This window comes from Ambystoma mexicanum, chromosome 5q, assembly GCF_040938575.1.
Source record: "Ambystoma mexicanum isolate Mex_15411 chromosome 5q, UKY_AmexF1_1, whole genome shotgun sequence".
In the NCBI taxonomy this organism is placed as follows: Eukaryota; Metazoa; Chordata; class Amphibia; order Caudata; family Ambystomatidae; genus Ambystoma; species Ambystoma mexicanum.
This window is the reverse complement of record NC_090933.1, coordinates 675,819,289-675,845,905: the sequence shown is the minus strand read 5'-3', so window position 1 is coordinate 675,845,905 and position 26,617 is coordinate 675,819,289. Positions and strand designations below refer to the sequence as shown.

The window sequence follows — 26,617 nt, the reverse complement described above, 5'->3', positions numbered from 1 at the left end:
CAGGATCAGAGGGCAGGAGATCCACCCCGAATAAGCTCCAATCTGATGTCATCTGAAGTATGGACAACCATCTCCATGCCAGCGCCTGGACAAAAGCGGGCAAGGAGAGGACCCGGAATCTCATGATTAGCAACATATTTTGCATTTAAATATGAGCTGCCGTTACAAGATGTTTAGCCAGAAGAGGCAGATTAGAAACGGGCCAGAAGTTAGAAGGGTCAGCAGGGTTGAGAGTGGACTTCTGAGGGTTAACTGCTTCTATCTTAAGCACCTGTGGACCTGACCCACAGAGCACAAATGGAGTCAAAGGCTCTTTGAACTGTGTGACAAGAGCAGGGGTTGAAAGTATCAATTTAAACATCTTTGGGGAAGAAGGGTACCAAAGAGATCCTGAGTTTATCCTAGAAAAAACGAGGTCACAAAACTATTCACTAGAGAGTGGAGGAAAAGTACATGTTGCATCATGGGAAATGCAGTAAAGTAGGAGAATATGAGATTGCTAAGTGTGCATAAGGCGAGCAGCTCTTTGGCCGCTTGATCAGCCAGGATCGTGACAATTATTTGAATGGAAGAATTGAGTACAATTGGTACAGAGTTCTGACATATCTCCTCTGCTTTTTAACATCTAGGTAAAGCCCTTTCCCACTCTGTTATCCAACCTCAGAGGCACGTTTCAGAACTAAGTACATGATCATATGGCAGCTGGAGAGCCAGTTTGATGACAAAGTCACATTTATTCAGTCTGTTTTAAAAAATAAAAAATCATATTGGATCTTCTCAAAATGGTTGGGCCTTAATCAGGCCAAAACAGAGATATTTCTGATTTCTTCATCACGTATGTTTTGGAAAGAATGGCCTGCTTTTGTGGATCTCTCCTTGTCAAAGTGTTCAATTCAAGTTCTGGAATGAGCAAAATCACGTGGGCTAACATTGGACTCCTCATGGTCTATGGTACCACACACCAGTAGCTTGATAAGCTTCACTCATTTCCATCTTGTGGTTTTCAGGCAGTTTCGACCTCTATTATCTAATTTTGCCCGTGCTATTATAGTGAGGGCCATAATTGTGTCATCATTGGATTATTGTAACTGTCTTTATGTTGTAACTACCCAGCATACAAAACAACGCCTGCAAATCCTTCAAAATATAGCTGCTCACATTGGTACAAACAGTAATAGGGGGGCCACATGACTTCACTGGCTCCCTATTCACGCCAGGATCAAATTCAAATTCTTATTGACGAGCCACAAAACCCTTCATGGTCATTCCCCGTCAAATATTAGTATGGGATTTGCCTGGTAATTTTACTAAATTTGTTAATCATTTTATAAAGTTCTTTCTGTCAATTTGGTTTCATCTTTTCCAGCAGCAAAGTTTTTTTTCTAATATCCCTGCTTTTTTTACTCGTTTTTAAGCATAGACTGAATACCAATCTTGAGTCCGTTGAATATTATTTATTATTAATATTATTGGGGAATTGTTTTTTATTTATTTAAAATTAGAATTTTGTATACGGTTTCCAAAGAAACCTTTACAAAAACATAGAAACAAAACAGTCATGTGAGTACAATCATAGATAATATAGCTTATTAAAAGAAAACATTAATTTTACAATATATATATATATATACACACATTTTCATAAATAAAATCGTTTGTTGTATATCAAATTAATTACATCCGAATACAGAACAAAAGCATCATTACAGATCTCAGAAATAAAAAAGAAAAGGAGCTTTTTGAGAACAGTCAACCTATTCAATCAGTTTAGAAGCATGAATCACAAATACTAATTCATAGCAGAATTCCAACCTATTCAGTATGATTCATATTGAGCAACTCTTCTTCCAATTTATACAGATATCTGGCTAATGCAAGTATTAATCGTATGCTATAACCCTTTGCAATACAAAATGAACTTTACAAAGACTTTTCACTGCAAAAATACACTTTGCACAGTTCCATGGATCAGGGTTTGTGTCGGCAGGGCAAAGCCACTTTTCAGCCGCGCAAAGTCACTTTGAACGTCCATGAGATTGTGACTTTTTTCTCAAATATGCTTTTTTTTCTCAATAATTTATCATTCAACCATCATAGAATTTACATGGGCTTTAATCAAGACAGGTGACAGGTGTTTTGCGATGTTTACCTTATCGGAACTTATTTGGAACACCTGTCAGTAACAAAATCAGAATACCAATATTTTAGTAATATATTAAAAGTAAATACATGTCCATATGAGAATCTATTTGGTTCTCATCTGTGTTTCTTCTTATACTGCTTACATTTATTTGGTGCCCATTTAGTCGGGAACGTACAGGAGTGACCTTTCATATTGTTTTTGTGTTTCAATAACGTATTTTTGTATCTAGTCATTTTTTAATAGCACTTTTCGTCGTTGGCAACGCTGGTCGTTTGTCACTTTATATTACACCTTCGTTTTCATTTCTACCTGTGTTACTGTTCTCCTATTCATTTTATTATTAAGTATAACAACTGTGGGGGTGGTGTCATTGTCTCGTTTATTTCTTTGTGTTTGTTCCTTTATATGAGAGAAAGAGAGAGAGAGAGAGAGAGAGAGAGAGAGTCTGCCTATCTGGTTTAACAAACATAGAAACGAGACTATATGTTTTTACCCCTATCTAGTCCCAGTTTACTGTGTTGTGAGAAAATACTACATATTTAGGGTTTTCTTTTAAAACAAGTACAGATAAAGATTATTTACAATCAATTGAAAGCAAATATAACATAATCATCACCAATAACGGACAACTTCCAGACACCTCGGACTGACACCTGCCAGTCATCTCTGATGGACATCTCTACACATCAACCTTTCATCCAGTGTCAGTGTTAAGCCTTATATCCTGACACTGGATGAAAGGTGGGCGGGGCATTCCTGTGATGTAGATCTCCGGGTTTTTCATTTTGAAATGTAGGCAGGTATGACATAAGGTCTGATAGCAAGCGCTTGCTAAAGACTGGAGAGAAAGTGGTACTCGGCATGCTCCAGTTAATGCTCAGAAACAGTGGGGCTTTAGGCAGATGACCCGTACCAAAAATCTACCATACCTGTAGGAGACTGATGATCTCCATTTGGAACACCCAGGGCTTTAAGTGGGCCGGGGCCAGCCAGGGCTTGGCCCCGGCAGTCTCCAGAAAAGGCAACCGAACCGGGGCCATACCGTTACAACTCAGTTAGCCCATGTAGAGGCTGCACGGTTACACGAGTCAGCACTTTGGTTTAGAAAAAAGAAAAGGCGCCTTTTCTTTTTTCTAAACCGAAGTTATTTTTTCTAAACCAAAGTACGGACCCCTGCAAGCAGCAGGCGTAACCGTGCAGTGTGGGCAGCCTGATGTCTATGTATTCAAAACAGGAGGAGGGCTGGACTGCCCAGCTCTCCTTTTGTTTCGAGTAACTACTCATCACCCAGCTGATGCTGGGTGATGACTACTGGAAAACAAAACTGGGCCCTCCAGCCCTCCTCCTGTTTCAAGTACAGAGACACCAGCAGCAGGCAGACCTTTCATTCAAGGAGCCCGTGGTTAAAGCAGGCTGCTTGAATTAAAGGGCTGCCTGCTGCGTGCGAGCTGGGGCACACTGGCGTCACACCTTTTGGTGCTCCCAGCCCCTTCTTTCGTTTAAAAGCATGGGCTGGCCACATCAAAGGTAGTAATGCCAGTGTGCCCCAACTCCAACTTTTACCAGCTGCCCCCCCACTGCCTTAATTCGGGGGGGGGGTATCGTGAGAGGGTGCATCCTTAGGCCACACCCCCTAACTAGATCCCCCCTTGATTTCCAATCCCACTTAAAGCACTGGGAACACAGATGAAGTGGTAGGCCAGGTCTGAGACGGACCAGGGTTGCTTCTTAGGGGGCGGGAAGGGGAGCTGGCCGGGGGCCCTGGGCTTGCCATGCTCAGAGACAAACTTTCAATCTCACACTGAAAGAGCCGGGAATGCAGTGAATTTGGAGAATGGAGAGGTCTGGAGTAAAGAGAGAGTGGCAAAAGCGCCAGGAGGGGAGACAAGTTAGAAGATTGTGATTTAAGTTGGTGTTGTGAAAAGAAATGCTAAAGGGAAGGAGGTGTGTTACATTTGTATTAACGTGTTAATACAAATGTAACACTCTGCTCCTGATTTTGGTTCCTTTTCATTTTGCATGTCAAGTGCAAAGAGAAAACTAGGCGGCACTGGGCCCTCTTGACAAGTTTGTCAAACATCTTTTTAGCACGTCTTTGTTATCAGCAGCGCATTTGAAACGAGAAGCGATTGGTGGTAGGTGGCTGCAGGCACAACAGCGAGTTGGTCTATTGTCTGTGGCATCTCACATTAGAAGTGTGAATCCTGGGCATGCTGCTGTATGAAATAATGACTACAAGCAGGTTGCCTTCTCGCGAACGTTCTTCCAGTGTGTGTCCTTAAGTCTTGAAAGCAGAGTGGTAAAACCCAGAGGTGATTTCTTGCATGCTGGTTCTTGCAGTCTCCCTTTCAGGATTGGGACAGTAAAGCTGCAATCATACTGATTTTGCTCAACATGTTATTATAACAATGTATGTATACTGTCAGTTTGAATAAGTGTGTGATTTTATACTTTTAAAGTGATCTTGACAAAAATAGTTGTATTTTAGTTTTTTTAATCCTAGCATTATCAAGTATGTGTACCAACTATAGCAGGGAATATATGTGGTCAATAACCTACATTGCAGACTGAACTAAAATCCTGGCTTCAGCACCTAACCAAAGTGTGTGATCCTAGGCAAATCCTTCAATCTCAATGTGCCTTTTGTGCCAAAATGATGAGTCCCCAACAGTGATTCAGTTGACAGTGGAAGATATTAAACAGAAAAAAGCCTAGACCAACCTATCAATTCATAATAGTCTTATTTTGAGAATGTCTTCCTATTGGAGCACAGACATCATTAAGACATTACATTTCAAATCATCATTACATTTCATGTCAATTTAACAGCAGGTTAAAACGTTTTTTAAAACGATACAAGCCATCAAATGTAGATACTCTACGAAAATCTAATATCATAGCTAAAACAGATTACAATAAAAACACAATTAAATTGCAATCTCAGTAAAGCAGTGTAAATATGTACATCGTTGATGTTATTCTTAATTTACGGTCATGAGTACCTTTTTTGGGCTTCAGCCCCATTAAAATGACGTATGGGAAAGGAACCATTCTATTAGTACAGAATATACAAATATGGCGTGACAACACACTACTGATTTGGCACAGCATAAAATCATGTTAACATAACATCACATAACATAGATTCAAGAAGTTAACAACTACATTTAAAATATGATCAATTAGATATATTCAATGCACTACATACAATATTAGAAAAAAAGAGTGACCTTGACAATACCCGCTTAAAAATTCACAGTACTGAGGTCAAAGTCACGGAAGGGCTTTCCTACGGCAAATGTCTTAAATAATTCAAAAGGACCAATGTGCTGTGTGGTGCAGCAGCTGACAGAAGACACAGTAGGCCTTGCCTACATTCTCTAATTCCATAATTTCTAAAAATGTGAACAGGTATGGATTTCTCAATTTCTTTATGAACAGGACAAAAGAATAGCAGATGCGTAACTGTCCCTTCTTCCATTGGACACGATTTACAAAAAGGCTCTTTTATCGACTTGCCATGACATTGGCTCAAACCTGCGCTGACTTCCGCGTGGTTGAGGCGAGCATGAGAAATCAAGCGACGGTGGCAAGCAATCGGTGACCAGCTGAGGTACGGCTGTACTCCGTTCTAGCGCTTGATTTGCTGGTTTATTAAGCTGCTATATCTTCTTGCCCGGGTTTAAGACGCTACTCCAAAAGGGCATATTTTTACCCTAGATGCTATGGGCCAGATTCTGAAACGTTTATTTGCGGTGCGTGAAAGTGATCAGATGCGGTAACGCATCTCATCTCTTGCACCCAAAAAAGTAGCAGCACAATCCGCAAAGGGCGTCTGAATGTGTGCATTTAGATACCCTGTTTCACCCCTATGCATGTTTGCACAAACCAAGGGGCTTTTCTGCACATTTAAAAGTGCATTCTGAATTTACAAACTGGATGTGTTTTTAAATATGCAGAAATGAGGCAAATTTGCCAGAGCCTATTTGGAACAGGCGCAGGGAGATGCGTGCATCAGGACAGGGTCATTTGTGACCCTGTCATTGACGCTGTTAAGTGTGACAGCCGTGGTTTAAACCACGACTATCCCACTTGCATTTCTATCCCTAAATCAGGGCTAGAAATCCTTTTTTGGGGGGACATTACACAGTGACAGGCCCACCAAAGTGAATTGCGCCCTGTCATGGCTTCTAGGAGATTGTAAAACAGTGGCAGGGCAGACTCGGGACGATCATGTTTTCAAAGGGGCTGGTCAGCGTATCATGTGTGTTACAGCTCAGCTCTCTGGAAAAGTGAAGGTCACCTTATTCCTCACATGCGCATTTGTAAAAAGGCACTTTTTTTTAAATACCCCATTTTTTGAGAATGTGCTTGTCTCCACCTAGTTTTCTGTGGATCTTCTAACCTCCGGATAGTTCATAATTTATTTAGTTTTTTCTTTGCCGGGGGAATTGTCCTTTCATTCTGCTGTTGCCAAATAACAGAGACTATTGTTTGTGACAAAGTTTCTTTTGGATTACCCCCAAATACCTAGCACTAACAAGACCAATTACTTATGCCTAGCATGAATAGGGATTGATTGCAGAAGACTTAGGGCCCGATTCTATGGGATTGCGCCAGTATTCAAGGAATCTGTGAAGTAGGCTCTTAGTACTCTTTGGCAAAATCTGTTTTATTGGTTTTATAGTGAAGAAGGATTAAGAACACTGAAAAACGCTGTCCTGTAGAGTGCTACAAAAACTGTTTTTGCCTCATAAATCTTCAACATAAAGTTTACGGTGTGGTATTTATACCCTCAAAACCAATAGATCCCTCCTATAGCTCCTATTTCTCCTACCAGTGGCTGATTAAGAGTTTAAGGAAATGTTATCCCTAAATAGCTATTGGATTTCACACGGTCAATCATCTCTATATCAGTCTTAAAGTTAAATTAAGGGCATCGTTTCCCATTCATAGTTAAAGCCAAAGTGGCGGATTGTGGTCTTTAATTTAAGGATAGAGCAGGCAGAAATACGGTTGTGTAAACCAGACGGATTCCTGGCTAGCAAAACCGAATGATCGGCATAAGCTAATATTTGGAGTTGAGTTTTGGCAAAACATGGGGCGTCTGCATCAACTTTACATAGGGTCTTCTATAAAGAATAAGTGAACGAGCTAAAGGGCGGAGGGGCTAGCACGCAGCCTTGCCTAACCCATCACTCTATGCTGAAGTGCTCAGCCATTCCCCTAGTCTATTTATAACGTACCACTGGTGTATTGGCTGCACGCAGGGCCATTCAAATTCTGAGTAGGCAAGAGGGTATGTCCATGTTCAGAAAGACTGTCCACAGCTTGGTTCGATAAATCATATGAAATGATGTGGAAAGGGCCATAAACACATGCTTAATGGCTTCCTTATTCATATGAAGAGATATGGCAAGATCAGATGAAGACTTGGGCCTGTAATCCTGCTCCTACCCGTTCCTAAAACCTTATTTATTTATTTATTCACATTTGGAGAGTGCACAACAGCCCAGAGGCACTGTGGCGCTTGTTACAGAGAATGAACATCACTTAGTTACATATCAGAAAACAAACAAGCCTAGTTGCTGTAAACTATGCATGGAGCAGTTTAAAAGAGCAGGTAGAGGGGGTGGAGGGGTGAGGAGTGGGAGAAAAAGGCAGGTTAATTAAAAAGAACAGTTTTAAGGTTTCTTCTAAAGGCAGGGAGAGCGGTTGTAGCTCTGAGGGCAGTGGGGAGTGCATTCCAAAGCTTCGGGCCTATGTATGGGAAGCCTATCCCTCCTGCTTTGGCCCTGTTAATGCGCGGTATTTGAGTAAGTTGGTGTAGTTCGATCTAGTAGTCCTGCTTGAGGTGGATCTGGATAGCTTGTCTGAGAGATAGGATGGTGCTGTGTAGTTAACGCATTTATGAGGATTTTGAATGTGATGCAGTCTTTGACTGGGAGCCAGTGAACCGACTTTCTAGCTTGTGAGATGTGGTCTCTCCTGGGACTACTTAGGGCAGCTCTTGGTGAGTTATTTTGGGTGATTTGGAGTCGGTTTATGTTTTTCATAGAGGTGCTGGCTAGGAGCGCATTGCAATAGTCGAGCTTGACTCCTATGGTGGCTCTAGCTATGGAGAGGCAGTTTTCCTTGGTTAGGAAGGGTTTAATGGAGTTGATGAGTTTCGTACTAAGGGCGGAGGCAGAGACAATGGCGCTGACTTGTTTGTTCATAGAGAGGGAAGCATCAATGTGGACCCATAAAGTTTTAAGTGAGGATGAGACAGGGATGAGGCAGTTGTCAATGCTGAAGTTGGAGTAAAGACAGTCTAGCTTGGCTAGAGTGGCCTTTTGACCAAGAATGAGAATCTCTGTCTTGTCCCAGTTAAGGCACAGGCCGTTAGTGGCCATCCATGCTTGGATATTGGAGTAGATTTGCCTTAATGCTGTGGCGTCTTGGTGATATACACAGGTTAAGGGAATGAGCACTTGGGTATCACCAGCATAATTTGTGTATGCGATCCCAAGTGCATCCAGTTTATCAAAAAGGGGCTTTGTAAAGAGATTGTATAGCATGGGAGCTGTGCAGGATCCCTGTGGGACACCACAGTGGATGATGGTGGAGGCTGCGTTGGCTGTGTTAGAAAACCCTTTCATTGCTCTTCCTTCAAGGAAGGAAGTGATCCAAGAAGCTGCTTGGTCGGAAAGGTGTGCTGCATGCTTGAGGTGTGAGGTGAGAATTTTGTGGTCCACAAGAACGAACGCCGCTGAGAGGTCTAGGAGGAGGAGGAGGGTGGGCTTGCCAGTGTCAATGATTTCAGTGATTTGGTTCTTTAGATCAAGCAGGGCGGTTTCAGTTGCGTGCCCTTTGCGGGATTCCCGACTCACTTTTGCCTAGGATGGAATTAGTTTCTAGGTAGAGTTGGATCTGGCAGTGAGCAGCCTTGTCCAATAGTTTGAGAAGAAATGGGACGGTTGTTATGGGTTGGTAGTTGTTCGGCAGGGAGGGGTCTAGGGTAGGCTTTTTTAGGAAGGGACACACCCAGGCCTCTTTAAGGCTGTCTGGGACAATGCCTGTTTTAAAGGAAGAGTTTATAAAGGCGGTCGGTAGTGGAGCAAGTGCCTTGGCACATTTCTTGGTGATCTTAGGGGGTGCATATATCACCCTTGCACTGCAATGGACTCAGATGTCTGAGGATGTCTATGACTTCTGATTCAGAGATGTCTTTAAAGGTGAATTTAGGGCTGTTGATGTTTTTGGAGATATGTGGGGTCTGTACAGGCTGGTTTTGGTTCAGTAAGGTGTTGTAATGGTCTCAGATTTTGTTTTTTAGTAATTCTATTTTTTTTTAGCATGGCAGCTTGAATGCTATTGCACCAGGCTTCATCTTTAACAATCTCGTCAGTGGAGATGGGAGGATCAGTAAGTTCATTAAAGATGGAAAAGAGTTCTTTGGATTGAGAGTTGGCTTCAGATATTCGGCGATTATATGCTTCAGATTTGGCATTCAATATGGCGTCTTTGTATGTTTTGGCTGTGACTTTAAAATTTTCTTTAGTGGTGTCACTGGAGTTTGCCTGCCAATTTTTGAGCGCCAGGCGCTTGTTATTGCATAGGGTTTGCAGGTCATCTGTGAACCAAGCGTTAGAGTGGAAGGACTTCTTTTCTTTCTTATCTTTAAGAGGGGCAATGGTATTGATTGCGTAGGTAAGGGTGTCCTTAAATATATCCGCTAAAATGTTGGGGTCGTGCGAAAATGGAGGTGCTAGACACGGTATATCAAGATAGGGACAGAGGTTATGTGCAGTTAACTTTTTAGAACGTCTGGCTTGGGTAGCTGGAGCATGAGTATTGTTTTTTAGTGATTGGGGTAGTAGGGATGGAGAATTGTATACAGATATGGTCTCCCCACGGGTAGACCGTGTTGGACGTGATAGTGGTCTGTGCCCAGGTCTGTCAAGTCCTTGGAGAAAGATATAGTGGCCTTATCATTGGGGTCTTTGAAACCAAGGTTGAGGTCGCCAAGGAGTAGGGTTTTGGTACTTTTTTAAATATTTTCACTTAGTAAGTGGGTGATGTGTCCTTGGAAGTCTGCTGAGAGTCCCGGGGGTCGATAGATAAAATGAATATTAACGGTGCTTTTAATAGAGAGTGTCAGTTTGGCTGATAAGATGTCTGCGTTGCCCTCCCAATGGTGGGTTATAGGCCTAAGATATAGGGCATTTTTGAACGTTACAGCTAACCCCCCCTCCTATTTTGGAGGGACTATCCTGTCTGAGGATAGAATAATCGGCGGGTAGAGCTAGGGTTATGGCTAGGGTTATGGTAGGACCGGAGGCCTCGTGGAGCCATGTTTCGGTAATGGCTAATATATCTAAATTCTGGCTTGAGATGAGGTCGTTGATTTCAAGAGCATGGGCGGTAAGAGAACGGGCGCATTTGTAGTGCGGTGCATAGTTAATATTGTTTGGGCGCGCCCGTTTCCCTACTTGTAGGTGTAGAATTATATTCCTTGGTGGGGTTGAGAGTGGGATTAGTTTTGGAAGGCAGCGTGGTGCTAGAGTTGAGGGTGTGCAGACCCTGGTGGGAAATGTTACATCTAGCAGGGGTGCGAGTTTTAAGTCTGCGGTTAGTGCGGTGCATAGTTAATATTGTTTGGGCGCGCCCGTTTACCTACTTGTAGGTGTAGAATTATGTTCCTTGGTGGAGTTGAGAGTGGGATTCGTTTTGGAAGGCAGCGTGGTGCTAGAGTTGAGGGTGTGCAGACCCTGGTGGAAAATGATACTTCTAGCAGGGGTGCGAGTTTTAAGTCTGCGGTTCCTATGTGATACTTGCGTAGGAAGGGAGGTTATGAGCACGGGTAGAGTGCGTGTTCTGAGTCTGTTGAGTCTAGAATGGCAATTAGGTACACGCGTGAATGCATGCGTAATGTAGTGAGTTGGTAGGTCGGGCCTGAGCGAGTCACTCATAGTGCGATTGGATAGGTTGGCGGTGTCTGGACAGCTAAGGGCATGCAATATGGAATAGAGAAGTATAGTGTTCAAGAAAAGAACTGCGCCTATCGTACTACAGTGTAGGAGCGTGGTGCATATAATGAGTGGAGGGGTGGAGAAGAGCTCCCTGATCAGCTAATGCATAATACAAAGAGATAAGGACAGGTGGGCTGTATTGAGTAAGATTAGCTAACACAGGGACGGCTAGGTCAGAGTAATCTAGTAAAGTGACAGATAAGCTATTTCAGCACACAGTTGGCAGTAGGCTATTTCAAAACATGTTTAAGCAATAGGCATAGGCTAATTCAGGGCACAATTGGCAGTAGGCTATTTCAAAATTTGTTTAAACAATGTGGATAGGCCATTTGAGCACACAGTTGGCAGTAGGCTATTTCAAAACATGTTTAAGCAATAGGCATAGGCTAATTCGGGGATTGCAACAGTCGTTAATACAGATACAATGATGTTTTTTCAAGTAGGTTGTATGAGGGAGTGCGTGGAATTATCTAGGCATTGCCAGCAACTGGAGATGCAGTGGAGAGGAGCCGAGAATAGCAGCAAATATTGCATATGGCAGATGAGGCAATTAGTTATGCGGGTGGTATTAAAGTTTTTTCATGTATATAGTGTTAATATATACTTTGAAATAGTATTGTGATTAGGTATTAACGCAGCAATAGTCTTAATAGGTGTGGCAGAACCATGGAGCATGGAACAGCTGGTCAGCAGTGACTGATACTGGCGATGTCTGTTTCACACCTGATCATTGCATATAAATGATGGTATACTTGACTTTATCGGCGGACATGAGCGTGAGAGTAGTGCGAGGTCTGGAGAGGATAATAGTATCACAGAGAATGTTCTGAGTTGCTGCGACTGCGGTGAGGTGAGGCCAAATGAGAACAAAAGTACCTTTAGAGTAAGAATCACGGAGCTGCGGTGTCCGTCGGCGAAGAGGAGGCAAACAGGGCCTTACTCCTGGCCTTCCTCCGACAGTTTCCGCCTACTGGTAGCGCCTGCTGGGTAAAATGTTTACAGGTTTCTTAGCAACCGAGTCAAGCCTTGTTGTGGGCCCGAGTCACGCCGGATATTTTGGGGTAAGCCACGCGCTTCGTAGAGAATGGCAAATTAACTGGGATCAGTTGTTCAGACGGGGTGCGGTTGCTCACTTCTGGGATCAGCTGGATTAGGTCGGCTGCACAAGGTAGGCAGTTAACCCAGCCTGGGTAGATATTAGCAGGAGCGATTGTCTGTAGGGCAAGTTACCTCGGTGGTCTGCTGGATTTTCAGACGCTGGGAGGCGCGGCTCCAGCTGCATAGAGGCAACTATTTCTTTCTCAACAATCCAATTCTCCAGGTTTGCCAGGAAATTGCCAGGAAATGTGCTCCCAAAACCTTTTAGGATGCTATCCAATAAAGATATAGGTCGGTAGCATTCAGGCTGTTGTCTGTCTCCCTTTTTTAAATATCTATATTATCACTGTACTATCCCATAAGGATGGGTAAGAATTCAGGGCTAAAATGGCATTGAACACCTTACAAAGTAAAGGATCACAATTCTTGGTAGGGCTTTAATTAATTAATGCACACTCAGAACTGGGACTTGTATTGGATTTCAATGCCCAATTGGCTTTGTCTACATCCCCCACTATACAATTTAAATAAGGCAAGATTGCCTCGGACCAATAAATGCAGGTCACGGGGCGGGCCCTCAGAGTCCCTTTTAACACTGTATAATGATGAGAAGTGTTCTACCCACTCAGCGAACAGAGTGTTTGTCTCCAGTCTGCTATTTTCAAAGGGACCTGGACCTCTGACAATCCTCTCCAAAAATCTGTGAGAATTGCTCTCACAAGCTGCACCTGCAAATTCATCCCAGGCTCTCTCCAACAGATTGGATGACTTTTTTTTAAGGCGTTCAGTGCAGAACAGAGCTCCAAAATGTCCTTCGTCTCTGCTTTAACGACTCCTAGGAGAGTGGATTTGATATTGTTATAAAAATTGTCCAACCAGCTGGCTTTAAGTGGTGCCCGACTGCAGTTTGACTGTTGGGTGGTTAATTCTTTAACGCCCCACCTAAGCGCTGTACAATTAGTTCATATGTTGTTGTAACTGCCTGAAGTATCTAGACAGTTTATTATATTAAAAGGGTTCACCCTTACTTTGTATATCTTTAAACAGTGTCTGCACCCTGCCACAAAAGGCAAAAAATATTTGTTTAATTTGTTTGTTTATGGAGCATCACCGATTTTATGTGCTCCACTGTTGTGTCTCTGAACAGGGGTCGACTGGGAACCAAAAGATGCCCTGGAAATAATTGTTCAGGGTGCCCCATATTACACATTTTGAGCAAGCACAACCCCTTTTCCACTGTAAATTTGGAAATCTGAGGAGTTCCCTGTAGGCCAGTCCACACCTGTGTCTGAAGACAACATTGCCCTGGTGGCAATACAATCAAACTACGCCAAACCAAGAAAGGCAATATTTGCAACGCGTTGTTCCCAATTTGTTTCTTATTTGGCTCAAATCCGTCTAGCGTTTTTCGTGTGTGCAATGGAAGAACCTCTTTTTCTATGGCAAAATGGATGGGAGTAGGCTGAAAACAGTTTTCATTTCTATGCTTAAATACTTTTGAACCATTTGCTGAATTTGCCCAGAAATCCCAACATTTCCAATTTGGAGTGTCCTGTGCCAGACATTTATTTTGGAACCCGTCCATCGAGTCAAAAGGTATTATGTGCATGTTATATACGACAGGTACAAGTATGTGTGGGAGATGTACATTTCCTACATGTACACTAATATATTTCTGACTTTGATTTCACTTTTCAGGAGATGTAAATTGTATGCATGTGTGAACTGTACAACTTTTATATGACTTTAATATATATCAAAACTCACGTCAAAGTATAACCTGACTTCAATGTGAGTTTTCGTAGGTATAGAAGGAGCATAAGGGTGAGAAAATTGGACAGGTAAATTCATATGACTACCTTGGGTTGCGAATAACCTCAACAGGAACACGGCATGATCAGTGAACAAAGCCAACCTGCTTCTAAAGAGGTATAGTGGGGCAATTGCTAGGTTTTCTAGAGATTATGGAGGGGGTCCTTTGAAAGTGTCGATGGAAGCTTGCTAGCAGCAGGCTCGCCAGACAGCCATTCATGTAGCCAAACTGTGGGGCAAATGGATCTGAAGCAGTTAGTCTTTTCAGAGAATGGTTTCCTGAAAATATAACTGGGCTTTCCATGTATACTCATACAATCACGCTACTACTAGAATTTAACATCCAGAGTCTAAGCCACTTAGCAATGATTAACCTGTTTTGGGCTAGATTGTGGAGTTCGTCCTCTCTATCGAAATACAGAGATGCTGCCAGAGATCTTTTGTGACAGGAGGGAGGGAACTGTACCCTATGTTAATGCATTTAGAAAGTGCTTGCTTAGTTTGGGTTGCTGCAATTTCTGGTAATATCCTGAGTCAATTGATATGCCAACTAGGGCTACTCTCCAGAATAGGTATCTTGAGAGGGAGTATGAATTGTTAGCTTTTAAAACACAAAGTATTGCATCTCCCACCCTCTATTGGAACAAAAAACAAAGGTTTGGATATGAGACATACTTGGATATGTTGTGTCCTAATCATATGAAGCTTCTGTTTATGAAATGTAGGTTTGGCATCCTCCTGCTAGCAGTACGGCTGCATTGTAGGGACAACTTATCGGATAATTGTTCCTATTGTAGGGATGTAAGAGAAAGTGAAACTCATTTTTTTTCTAATTTGCCCTCTCTATTTAGACCTAAGGAGACAATACTTGAAAGTCTCATTTGTGTCTAGAGATCATCCACAGAGATATGCTGCTTTGTGTTCGAACTGGTGAATTGACGGTTACTTCTTTAGTAGCTAAGTATCTCTTTAGAGCTTGGTTGAGGCAATTGAAATTTTTCTAAAAACCAACATGAAGGCACTAATTGATAGGAATAGTCTTAATGTTTTATGGGACTGTTTTCATAACGAATTATTATATGGGTCGTCAGTTTATTGATGTATTGTATCTTTTTACAAAGATTAATTTATGCTCTGCTATTAATTTGTATCTATGATGTAATGTCAATATGATAAATAAACGAACGGAGCACAGAACATGAGAATTTAATTACTTTATATAAAACACCCATACAATACTTATACACCATACACTCACATGACAAACACACATCAACATTCATACATCTTACACCCCACACTTAGCACACCCACACACTTAGGTCACACGCTCTTACACCACACACTCTCATGACACGTGCGCTTACAACACACACTCTTACTACACAAGCACATGAAAACACATGCATATAAGATACACACACACTTACAACACACACACTTAAGACACACACACACTTATGATACACTTACGGCACACACACTTGCAAGACACACTTGTATGCCACACGCTCTTCTGCCCCAGGTACACACACAAACACTTTTGAAACACAGTCTTATAAGACACACACACATTTGCCACACATGCACTTACAACACACGCACTTACAACAAAAATTCTTACAACTCATATTTTTCAGAGGTATATGAAATGTATTGGAGATGTAAATTGTGTGCATTTAGGAACTGTAAAACTTTTATACACCAGACACTTACACGCCAAACACTCATAAGCTCTGCACCATACACTCTTAAGACTCAAGCACTTACAGCACACACACTTACAACACACACTTATATCACTGTGACATATGTATAGAAGGGATAGAGGTCATGCACTAAAATAATGGGCATGTTCTACACGAACTCGACATATTACGTACATGTACACTACAGTATGTATAAAATCTGACATCAAAGTCAGGACTAATTTTGATGTTAATGTTCATATATATAAAAAAACATATACAAAATGTAAATTAAATAAATGTATGAAATGTAACTCGTATGGCTTATATGCCACTCATACGGCAAACACTCATGCTACATACACTTATACACTACATACCGCATACTCTCCAAAAAAGAAATTCGGAAATGAGATTTAAAAAAAACGTTTTAAATCAAGAGCCAAACTCACAAACATCTAAAGTATATAAAGAGCGGGAATAACATTGATAAGTTACGAACACTCACTGCATAAAACTACCAAGTAAACCATAAAACTTGAAGTATAAACTCTTGTTGAAGTGAGTGTTAAAGGTTGAATTTGTAGTGATATGGAGAGAGTATGTGTACTTCGAGTTTCATGGTGGAATTTGTAGTTGTATAAAGTGTTTGTACCTTAACTACATTGTTGTCACTGCTTGCAGACTAACTTTTCTTGAGATTATCCTTAACTCTTGATTTAAACATTATTTTTATATCAAATATGTGTATACACACATACATACCATATCTACATGTACAGAGAGATAGACACGCTTGTTTTGCAATGCATACTGTAATAAGCGAAATATCTAACAGTGCTACACAGTTATTATATTATGTATATATATATATATATATTATACAGTCCCAATAAAGACTTGACTTGCTTGCGCGCAAGTGGCGTGAATGGAAATCAGGGTCCGCTTTTGTAACCTCTTTGCTCCTGTTCAGGCTCCCTTTGCAGCCGACACCAGGGCTAGAGGTCATGACCCAGAGGACAAAGGACAGCCAGAGGCAGGCCACCTGCTGACTGGGCTGTGCATCTCGTCAGGCCCGTGGTGTCAGGCGTGCCTCTTGTTACGGGAGGTCTCTGTGAATAGGAGGCAGGCACATTTAATTTTGAAGATCCTGTTGCAAAGGCCTAGGGAGTGTATAACCAAGCAGCTGCGGAAGGGAGAAGACCCCGCGGCACAGAGGGGAGACAGATGCAGTGCTGCCATGTTGGGGTGGAGTTGGAGATAGAAAGAGGACAATAATGAAGGCGATGTGTGCAGGCCGCAGGGAATGATAAGCAAGGGAGACAGGCAGAGATTGTGAGCGTGAGTGAGGACTGTAAATGGGAAACATGTTCAATTATACGACGAATAGACTTAATTTCCTTACACTTTCTCTTCGGATCTGTGGGGGGTGCCGTGGTCTTCCGCGGGCTGAGCGACACACTGGAAAGGAAAACATTGCAAACGGTTACTGGCTTTCATCGATAACGTTTGTCAGATGTTACCGACTCATTGATGAAGCTCAATTCATTCATAAATATTGAACCCCAGTCTTAAAGTGAAGACGTTATTTGTTTAAGTGTTAATCTCAAAATGCAGGTATTTCTTTGCGAAAAAAATCAGTTAAGGCGACGTCTCTTGAATAGTTAGGAACAGAACTAACAATAGATTTTTTCACAGAATGCATATTACTTTGAAACGTCTTAGTAATTTAAACTAATAACACTGTTATTTTTATATCTAGTTTACCACCCAATAAAACGGAATCCAAATTCAGATCACACAATGCAAATACAAACATGCGATCGAACACAGACTTGGATTAAGTGTGTATGATTTCGCCATGGGCTAGAATGGGCGAGTGCTGTCATTCTAAAACATTAACAATGACACAGGGACCACGGGCCTCGGACCATTCTCCCATAGCACACCTGGGGACGGCCGAATTATTTCAAGGTAGAAAAAAAGTAATTTCTTAAAAGTTGGGTGTCAGAGATTCTAGCAAGCCCATATGTTTCACATGGGGTTATATTTTTGGGACCAGAGTCCTGTGGCACAGACACGAGAAGAGCAGTTTATTTACTCATATAAAACATGCACTTATCAAGAATATGAGGCCTTCTTGTCAGAAGTGGTAAAAGTAAATCAAGTCTGCATGGAAGGAACGTTCTGCTGCCGCGGCTTTAGAGGCGTGGCGTTCCGAGCCTTTTATTTGGCTTTTCTCGAACCTTGGTATAAACATAGTCCATAGCACAGTCCAGGTGGCGCTTGACCAGTGTGGACGACAGGGCGTAAACCTACCAAGGTGAAATAAGGGTCCCGTCTCATGAAATGCCATGTGTGCCATACACGATGCCCAGAAGTGGGCGCCATCGCCACTGATCATCATTGAAGACTGGGTAACGCTGGTTCCTTTAGATTGATACGTGAGGTTTTACTTAAGCGCCCGGTTTCTGGCATGTCTTGCCGCCAAAACGGCAGGTAATCTACCCAGACAGCCTTCCGATGAAGGTGGCAGGGAATGGCAAGCGGGGGTCACAGTCTTCATCTACATTTTAGCCACAGGAACCCACCGTTGACAGCGCCCGCAATCTAAGGGGGCACTAGCAAATATTGCCTCCAGGAGTTTTACTGTAGTTGGTGGCAGAGGACGTTTGCTCTACGAGTCCAGCCTGATGTGGGCTTCGCCTGTAAGCATTAGCAAATCTTTCAGTGCATTTTTGCACGAGGGCAATATCTGTCCTAGTCTAGCACTAGTGTGAAATGAGCAATGGTGCAAAAATGCATTTAAAGAATATGTTGATTGCTTCACTTAAGCCTATGTCTTCCCCTCTGGGGTCCCTCCCCGACCCCTCGCCCACCTTACCCATCCCAGCTAATCTGATGTAGCTGCGGTCTACTTGTAGCCCGCTGGGTGTTGCCCCTTGGTACAGTGTTCCATTTTTGTAGCCAGGCTGGACAGATAGCACAGTGAGATGAGCGCTCGAGAGCCTGCCAACGTAGGTTCGAATCTGCCGTAAATAAGCACCACACGCCATGGGTAGCGCTCAGATGCCTTAGCGTTCATAACGCTATATAAATGCAAATTATTATTATTGGGTCCATGCTTTATAAATCCTATACACACTTGCAGAGGTTTTTTGCACTACGGCATGTTATGCCCCGGTGCTAATTGCACTCCAACGAAGCAAAGTGTCTGTAATAGGACAGATGTTGTGACTTTGAGAAAGGGGCAATGGCATTTCCTGAACCGAATGGACATAGGGTGGTCGCGCTATAGTATCACGGGTGCAGCGGTCACGGCGAAGGCGTCATCACTTCAGGCAACACACGGGAGAATAGTCGGGGTAAAATGAACCACAAAACCCTCTTTACCAAAAAATGTAACACAAACGAATGCACCCTTTCACACTCAATATAGTGAGCACTTGATCCAAAATAGCCCTGGTGAGAAAAACACATTATTTAAATACTTTTTCAACTAGGGCAAACATTACCGGGCTACAAAAATGCATTGAAAGAATATGTTTTAGGCACTAGGGTAATTGTTGGCCTAATGCTAATTGTACTTGCACGGTTGCAAAGTTTCCGTAATTCCTCCCCAAACGCCTGCTTTAGGAAAGATGTTCGTGTCTTGTATTGGCATCTGGACGGCCAGTTGGTCATACAGATAAATGAGCATGCACCACAGTGGCGTCACCAGGAATCAAATTTAGGAGGGGCACAGGGGGGGCCAAAGACAAAAGTAGGGGGGCACAGACAAAAGTGGGGGGAACATGGTCACTGCTCGTCTTAGGTAGGGGGGCACAAGGCGGGGCAAAGGGTTTCACAGGGGGGGCGGCCCCCATCTCCTCCCTAGCGATGCCACTGATGCACCACAATAGGCTTTCAGAAACTAAGAGGCTACTTTCTCTTAAATTGGTATCTGAAGAGATTGAGGGCCCGAACCTTTAGGTAAATCAGGCCCGTAGGAAATAAGGTCGATGTTCTGCACTTGGGCTTTTCTTCGAGTTGGCGCTGGGCCATAACCAGCGGGACTACTTCTTAAAGCTACGCTCTCGCCACCACTCAGCCTTGGCAGTCGGTCGCGCGCGCCGAACTTTTTCGCGCCCACAGCTCCTATTACTGAATGCGCATGCTCAGCAGCGCTCTAACCGTCATTCAGGCACGCTCTGCGCACCTTTGCTAAACCCACTCACTCAGCCACGCTCGTGACCTCATTGAGGCCGCTAGTTAACCCGACACCCGGGACCACCGCTCCACACAATCACAACACACGGTGCCCCCCTCCCAGCGCACAGTAACGGTCGCTGCCTTCCGCGCGCACGGATACATCACCGCCCCGCGGCCCACGCCCACACACGTGACCCACGTTCAGCCACTCGCTTGTCCGTCGTTCGCCTCGTGCACTGCGAGGCAATGGCCCACCCCTTGCCTATCCACACATGTCCAATACATCACCAGGACTTACCCCACTGATATCCTGCGCTCATCCTCGCCCACTCTCGCCACCAGTAACATCTACACTAGACGACATTCGTGCTGATAGACGATGTACGAACATGCCTTTCGTATTTGAGAAGAAAACATGTCTTTATGAATTACTTAATGCCCCAACAACAACGTCATCATGTACCGTGACTACACACCCAGCTCATGTTTGGGTGTTTGGATACATGGTGCTGCAAGAGGCCGCAAACTCTCAATACGGATTTTATACGGATTTTACCTTAACAAAAAGCACAACATGCAAACACGTTGTCAGTGGCAAAGTGGAGCCACTGATGAGCGTACCACTATGGTCGAATGCACAGGCGTCTAGCCACTTTGTCGGGACACTGCTGCGCTTCATTGGCACGAGTCACTGATCTCATAGCAAGTCCATCTTTTTTCAGTTATGGCTAAAGTAGCACCTATTAGCTGAAACTATTGCGTTAGAATACAGCTAGGGGGAAACATCATTTGTGGTATGTGTTTGGTTATTTACCCACTCATTGACTGCCCATGGCCATGCTAAGTTGCTAACCCCTATGGCCATTTCTACCCACTTTCTGCCCCTCTCCACCCACAACACATCCTCTGGGGATCTCTTTGATGTAGCTTTATCAAGCCTTGCCTCATGGCAAGGCTGTGCTCAAAGTGCCTAGCAGTGTTTTCTCAAAGCAGTCTTCTGAGAGTTAATGACTTATAGCCTGATTCATGGAATTATTTGCGCCAAAAAACGGGGATTTGTGTGCCATTCTGCCCACAAATTCCTGTTTAACCAATGGGGATTTGCGGGCAGAATGGCCCACAAATCCCCGTTTTTCGGCGCAAATAATTCCATGATTCAGCCCCTTAATTGGAACTGTAAAAGTGGGACTGGCGTAATACAGAAGTACATCCGCAGAGTGTGCATGAGGCAAGGCGTTAACTGTGCAGTTTCTCAAGCCCAGAAAGATGAACTGATTCTTGAAGGAAATGACATTGAACTGGTATCTAATTCAGCTGCCTTGATCCAGCAGGCCACCACTGTAAAGAACAAGAACATAAGAACGTTCTTGGATGGTATTTACGTCTCGGAGAAAGGAACTGTACAGCAGTTGGAAGAGTAGGCTTGGTATTTCCTGCCATCTTGAAGCATTTTTGTAAATACTGATTAAGTGACAGATTGGTATAAAAGCTGAAGAATAAAAATATATTCTAAGTAAAAGGTCAACCAGGTCTGCCTTCAGCCACTCGGTTTATAAGCAGTATGCCTGTCCTTCACAGAAGGCCTGTTACAAACAACAGTTTAATCTTGTGTATCAATATTACACATTCACCAGGCACTGCTATTATATGCCCAGGTACTCTCACCATTTTGCACATTCCAATTAATACCGCTATGGCAGTACCCGCCAAATGCCTTTCCCAGGCCAACACAAAAGACACAGCTTGTTGGCATTGCCAATGTTCGTTTGAGAATGCCTTTTCTCAGGGTGCCCTTCCCAGCACAGGAATAGCATAAACTTGATGCGTGCAATCTGGGCACCTTTAATACCGGACCAGTTCGTTTTTCTCATCTGCAAAATGTCTAACGTCCCTGTAAAGGCCCACTTTTTATTTGAAATGACCCCGTTGCCGTCTATGTGAGAGTAGGCAATGTGCCCTCGCTGGAGTCCGAGAGGACAGGTCAGAGCGGCGAGCACACGCCTCCAATCTGAAGCCATCCTGCATTTTTGATGTTTAGAGTCACAATTACGCTCAATATTACTATCACCTATTAATACTGCGCCTAGAAGCGGCAGGACGCGCTGTGCTAACACCGCGCTATTATTGCAATCTACGCATTGGAGCGAGGTGTGCATTAATGTTCACTCCAGAACCCGGAAACGCGCTGCACAAAAGGTGCTTCTTTGTAAACCCAAACCTACTAATTCCCATTTACGGGTTACAATCCATGCGCTCTGCAAATAGTCTATTTTTACACACCCACAACATAAAAATGACATCACATCCTAGCACTATGTTTTTTCAATATCACAAAACAAAATATGTATGCTTTAATTCAGGGAATTTGCTCAGGGCTATCGTGTCTCCTTTTGCCCACTTCAGTGCGCTTTACGCCACTATACAGAAGAAATAGTGCTAGTGTGTGGGCCTGATCCCCTCTCACGCAGGGATGGCCCAGTTCTGAATCAGCCCCGCAAAATGAATGGTCTCACACAACACCCGAGCACAGTGTCCGCTCCCACTGCAGGGGGGCGGCACCGCAGCAGCGCCCCTGCCACTGAATCCCGCGCCCAGTAATGCGGCCTCTTTCCACTCACGTTTCGGTGACATGACGGTGGTGAACACTTCCAGGTTGTCCTCGCTGCGGCTGTAGATGTGGTTCATGCTTGTGCGGCTGCTGCGCAGGTCGGCAGCTTCAGGCGAGTGCGTGCAGCCTCTGCCAGAGCGGCCCCTTAATACCGGCGGCTGCCTGGTGAGCGACGGACCTGCCACAAAGGACGGGCGAGCCGTGACCTCACCTCATTCCCTATTCTGCTCCCGCACCGTGTTGTCACTCCCATCTGCCCCGCTATGAATTCGATTAACGCCGGGATGTCATTAGTCCTTAAACGTCACATTTAAAACATTCATTGCCGGCGCGGCGGCGCGTCGTGTGGTAGCGCTGCCGAACACGGAGACAGTCAATGAGTAGCAAGGACGCGTTCTCTCGTGCCACACACGCACTCAATAACTAGGGGTTTCCGGGCTCTACAAACAAAGCACCCATTTTTATAATAACAAGAAGCTGCTAACACCACGCCATGTATTCCTTTACTGGGACAAAGTCACCTTGATACATGGATGTTATGTCCTGGCCAATGTAGGCAATGTTATATGCATCCTTTTTATGCAATGTACATGCATACATCTATATTTGCAATCTTTTCATGTTAAAGGTGAGTTCTTTGATGTCTAAAGATAAATATCCAGTGCGTAATTTGTATTAAAAAAAAAAAAACAGTGCCAGGGCCCAACTTCTTTCTAGTATGCTTGCCACACATCGGGGTGGGCAGCTCTCCACCACTTTTGCCACAGCGACGGCCTGTTCCCAGCAGTCTGAACATTTTGGGGTTTAAAGGCGGAACCCACACAGGCTGTTTGAGGTTGATGGTTGCACTGACTATGCCAGATATGCGAGCGCTTTGGTGTAAAGCGCTATATAAACAAAAGTAAATACAAATTTACAAAACCCTATCACGATAACACAAAACAACATACTAGAACATGTTAAAGTACTTCTGGGCCTGATTCACAGAAGCGTTTTATAATGATGCAATCCCATAGGAAAACGTTCTGTGAATCAGGCCCTTACCCGTTAACCTTTTGCTGTGGCTCTTTAGGGGGCAAGTGGAACGTATTGACTGTCTAGCCACAGAAAACAGAACACACCTGCTTTCCTCCAATGGCAAGAAGTACACACGCAGGCAAAACCACTCCTAACAGAGGAGCTTTCCTGTCAAAGATTGTAGCAAGATCTTCTTGTGTACGTTGGCACGCAGGACAGGCACTTCTCCTCGGGACTGGTCTTTTCCCTGGCATTTCCTCACGGTTGCTACTGCTGGCTGCCCGGCTGTCGACCCCGCCCTTCTGGTTGCTGGAGTAGCAGAGCTGCACCAATGTCATGCAGGCTGACTGAAGCAGAGTGCAGGCATGACCAGCACAGACGCCCAGCATTGCCTCCTCCTGGGAATTGATGACACGTGTGGGCTCTCAGGTCAGTGAATTCAAGTGAGCAGGCCCAGGGTGCAGAGACGCGCGGCCAATGCACACTGTTGTTGCTTGTTGTGTTATAACATAAAAAAAGCTAGCACAACACCATATCATAATCAAACCGAGTCTGAGATACTAGGAGCGCAGGCTCAGAAATAAGTCCATGGCCAATCCCCCCCACAAATTCAGCACTGATATATATATCTAGGCTAGGTATTTGGCACCAAGGAAGCGTTTTAGCCCCTACCTTGCCCAATATGTACATTTTTTTGACATCAAGGAGGTTTTGGGCACCTGTCGGGCTGAGCAACCTACTTTTATCATGATATAATATGATATTTTATTTTTAGCGTGCCCAGACACAAGTGTTTCAAGGCGCGACGAGGCAAGGGTGCGGTACATGGGAGGACAAAACCACGATCTTACTGGGCCCAGTGACATTGAGAACGCGCAAGTGCATGGTAGGCCTATGCGGATTCTATCACCCTCTTTGAGCACCGCCGATCGGGCTGCAGCACAAATTCACTGTGCTTGCATCCTATGCCAAAGGCAAAAAGTGAATTGCTCAAAAACACAAGACGAACATCCGAAACCCGGGGACCCCTAATCTTTTCTTGGCAATAAGAGCACCGTTTGCGCATCAGATGGAATGGTGAGCAACCTCTGTGCTGCCATGCAGGGGTGGACTGGGAACTAAAAGAGTCCCTGGAAAAAATTACCGGGGACCAAAAGAGGCCCTGGAAATAATGTTCAAAGTGGCCCCATATGACACATTTTCAGCAAGCCCAATGCTTTTCCTATGAGAAAATTTGGAAATACCACACAAAAGAGGCCCAGGGTGCAGAGGCCCACCGGGAAATCTCCACAGTTCCCTATAGGCCAGTCCACCCCTGCTGCCATGGAACATACCCGCGTTCACTTGGTGGTAAAAAGATTGCAATCTAAATCATAAGTGTCCTAAACTTAATACTGCTAATAGAACAAATTCATTATCACTAATTAACAGTGCTCTCGACCAGGTGCATTTGTAATCCAGACACTTTGCAATTGCCTTTAACGTCATTTAACATTAAGTTAAGTTATCCCGGGAGGATAGCTCAGCAGCAACGTGCTCGCCTTGGAAACAAGACGACACGAAGCAACACAGGTTCGATCAGCAAGTCCGCGCTTAGAAACCTCTGGGTATTAAGCACGTTATAAATATGCAACTAAGACATATTCCTGTAACTGTGCCTCGATGCCCCTAGGCTGTGTGAGCGCTTTAAAAATGCAAAAAATGAATAAAAATAAGTTCGTACTTAAATAGAATGTTGAGGAAATTAAGTGGCCCACAGGGCATTTCTAGGCACCTGAGTCCAGCTAAATTGTTTAAAAATCCGGCAGGACCTACCAAATACTACAGAGTGCCTGGAGTTCTCAGCCAAGAAATGCTCAGGACAGGGCCGGATTCATGGAATATTTGCCCGGTTCAAAGTGAATTTGCGCTGCTTAAAAGTGACTTTCTACTGCCAACACAAACCCTGATTCATGGAACAATGCAAAGTGTATTTTTGCCGGGAAAAGTCAGGGCAAAGTCAGCGCGTAGACATTTGCCCGAACTTTGCACGGAAAAAATACACTTTTCACAGTTCCACGAATCAGGGTTTGTGTCAGAATGCAAAGTCAGTTTGCCGCAGTGCAAATTAACTTTGAACTGGGCAAATATTCCATGAATCGGGCCCTTAGTGTCAAATGTTGTATTTTTAGCACGTTTGGCCAGGACTTCAGAATCAATGTTTTTCAAATAATGTGTATGTAATAGCTCAGGTGAAACGCGTTTGCCTTGGAAGCAAGATAATAACACAGGTTTGAATCCAGCGCTTAGAGACTGGTCTCCGGTATTAAGCGCATTACAAAAGATGAATCAATTAATTTCACACTGATTTCAATGAAGTTTTTATGGACTCGTTTTATGATGCGTGAACATATATTTGTAATTAATGCATTGGTAAGGTTTGTATTCAAATTGTATGAATTATTGTCTGACATTTTTTAATTTCTTTTATAAATTGAATTGATTTACTGTAGGATCCTACCAGCAACGCGGGGGCGAGATCTATAGGGAAAATGGTTATGAGATGGGACTTTTTGCACCCCAGAACAACTGGTATTTATCCAAAGACAGGAGCATTTCCTGTAATGTTGCTTGAGAAATGTAAAGCGATTTCACAGGCATCCATATCAGAGCTCAGTTGGTCTTCTGGGTAAGCATCTCTCCATTGTCCTAACAACCTAGGTTCGAATCTAGTGGCTTTGGCACCAGTTAAAAAAGTCCCAACACACTAAACCATTTGAAGGGTATTAATGGATTTTTTCGGATCTGCGACCTTGGGATATATTTGTAAAACCCCACCCATTTCAGCGTGGGAGTTTATTTATATAGAAAGAAGGGGGATTCATAAGTGAAAGTTCAGTCCTGTTTTTATGTCTGCAGGCCTTATCTCTTCCTTGGCCCATGGTAGGACTTGGTATGAGCCATCCGCAGGGGGATTCGGAGCGTAGATGAGGGGATTCTAGCAAAAATCCTCTCACCGTCTCCCCTCACTGGGGAACAGGTGGACAGGGCCAGCGTTGTACATATC

General features: G+C 43.7%; 1 protein-coding gene across 2 annotated transcripts in view; it reads right to left on the bottom strand.

Moving 5' to 3' along the window:
* The window catches only part of VXN (vexin), a 72,693-nt gene extending 49,923 nt beyond the window's left edge, over positions 1-22,770 (bottom strand). For both annotated transcript variants that reach the window (XM_069621131.1, XM_069621132.1), the window contains exons 1-2: positions 22,565-22,770; positions 17,161-17,216 (exon numbers count right to left, since the gene is read on the bottom strand). In XM_069621131.1, the coding sequence (XP_069477232.1) occupies positions 17,161-17,216; positions 22,565-22,631 (123 nt within the window). In that variant the 5' untranslated portion in view covers positions 22,632-22,770. The remainder of the gene's footprint in view (positions 1-17,160; positions 17,217-22,564) is intronic.
* Between the last annotated feature and the right edge of the window lie 3,847 nt (positions 22,771-26,617).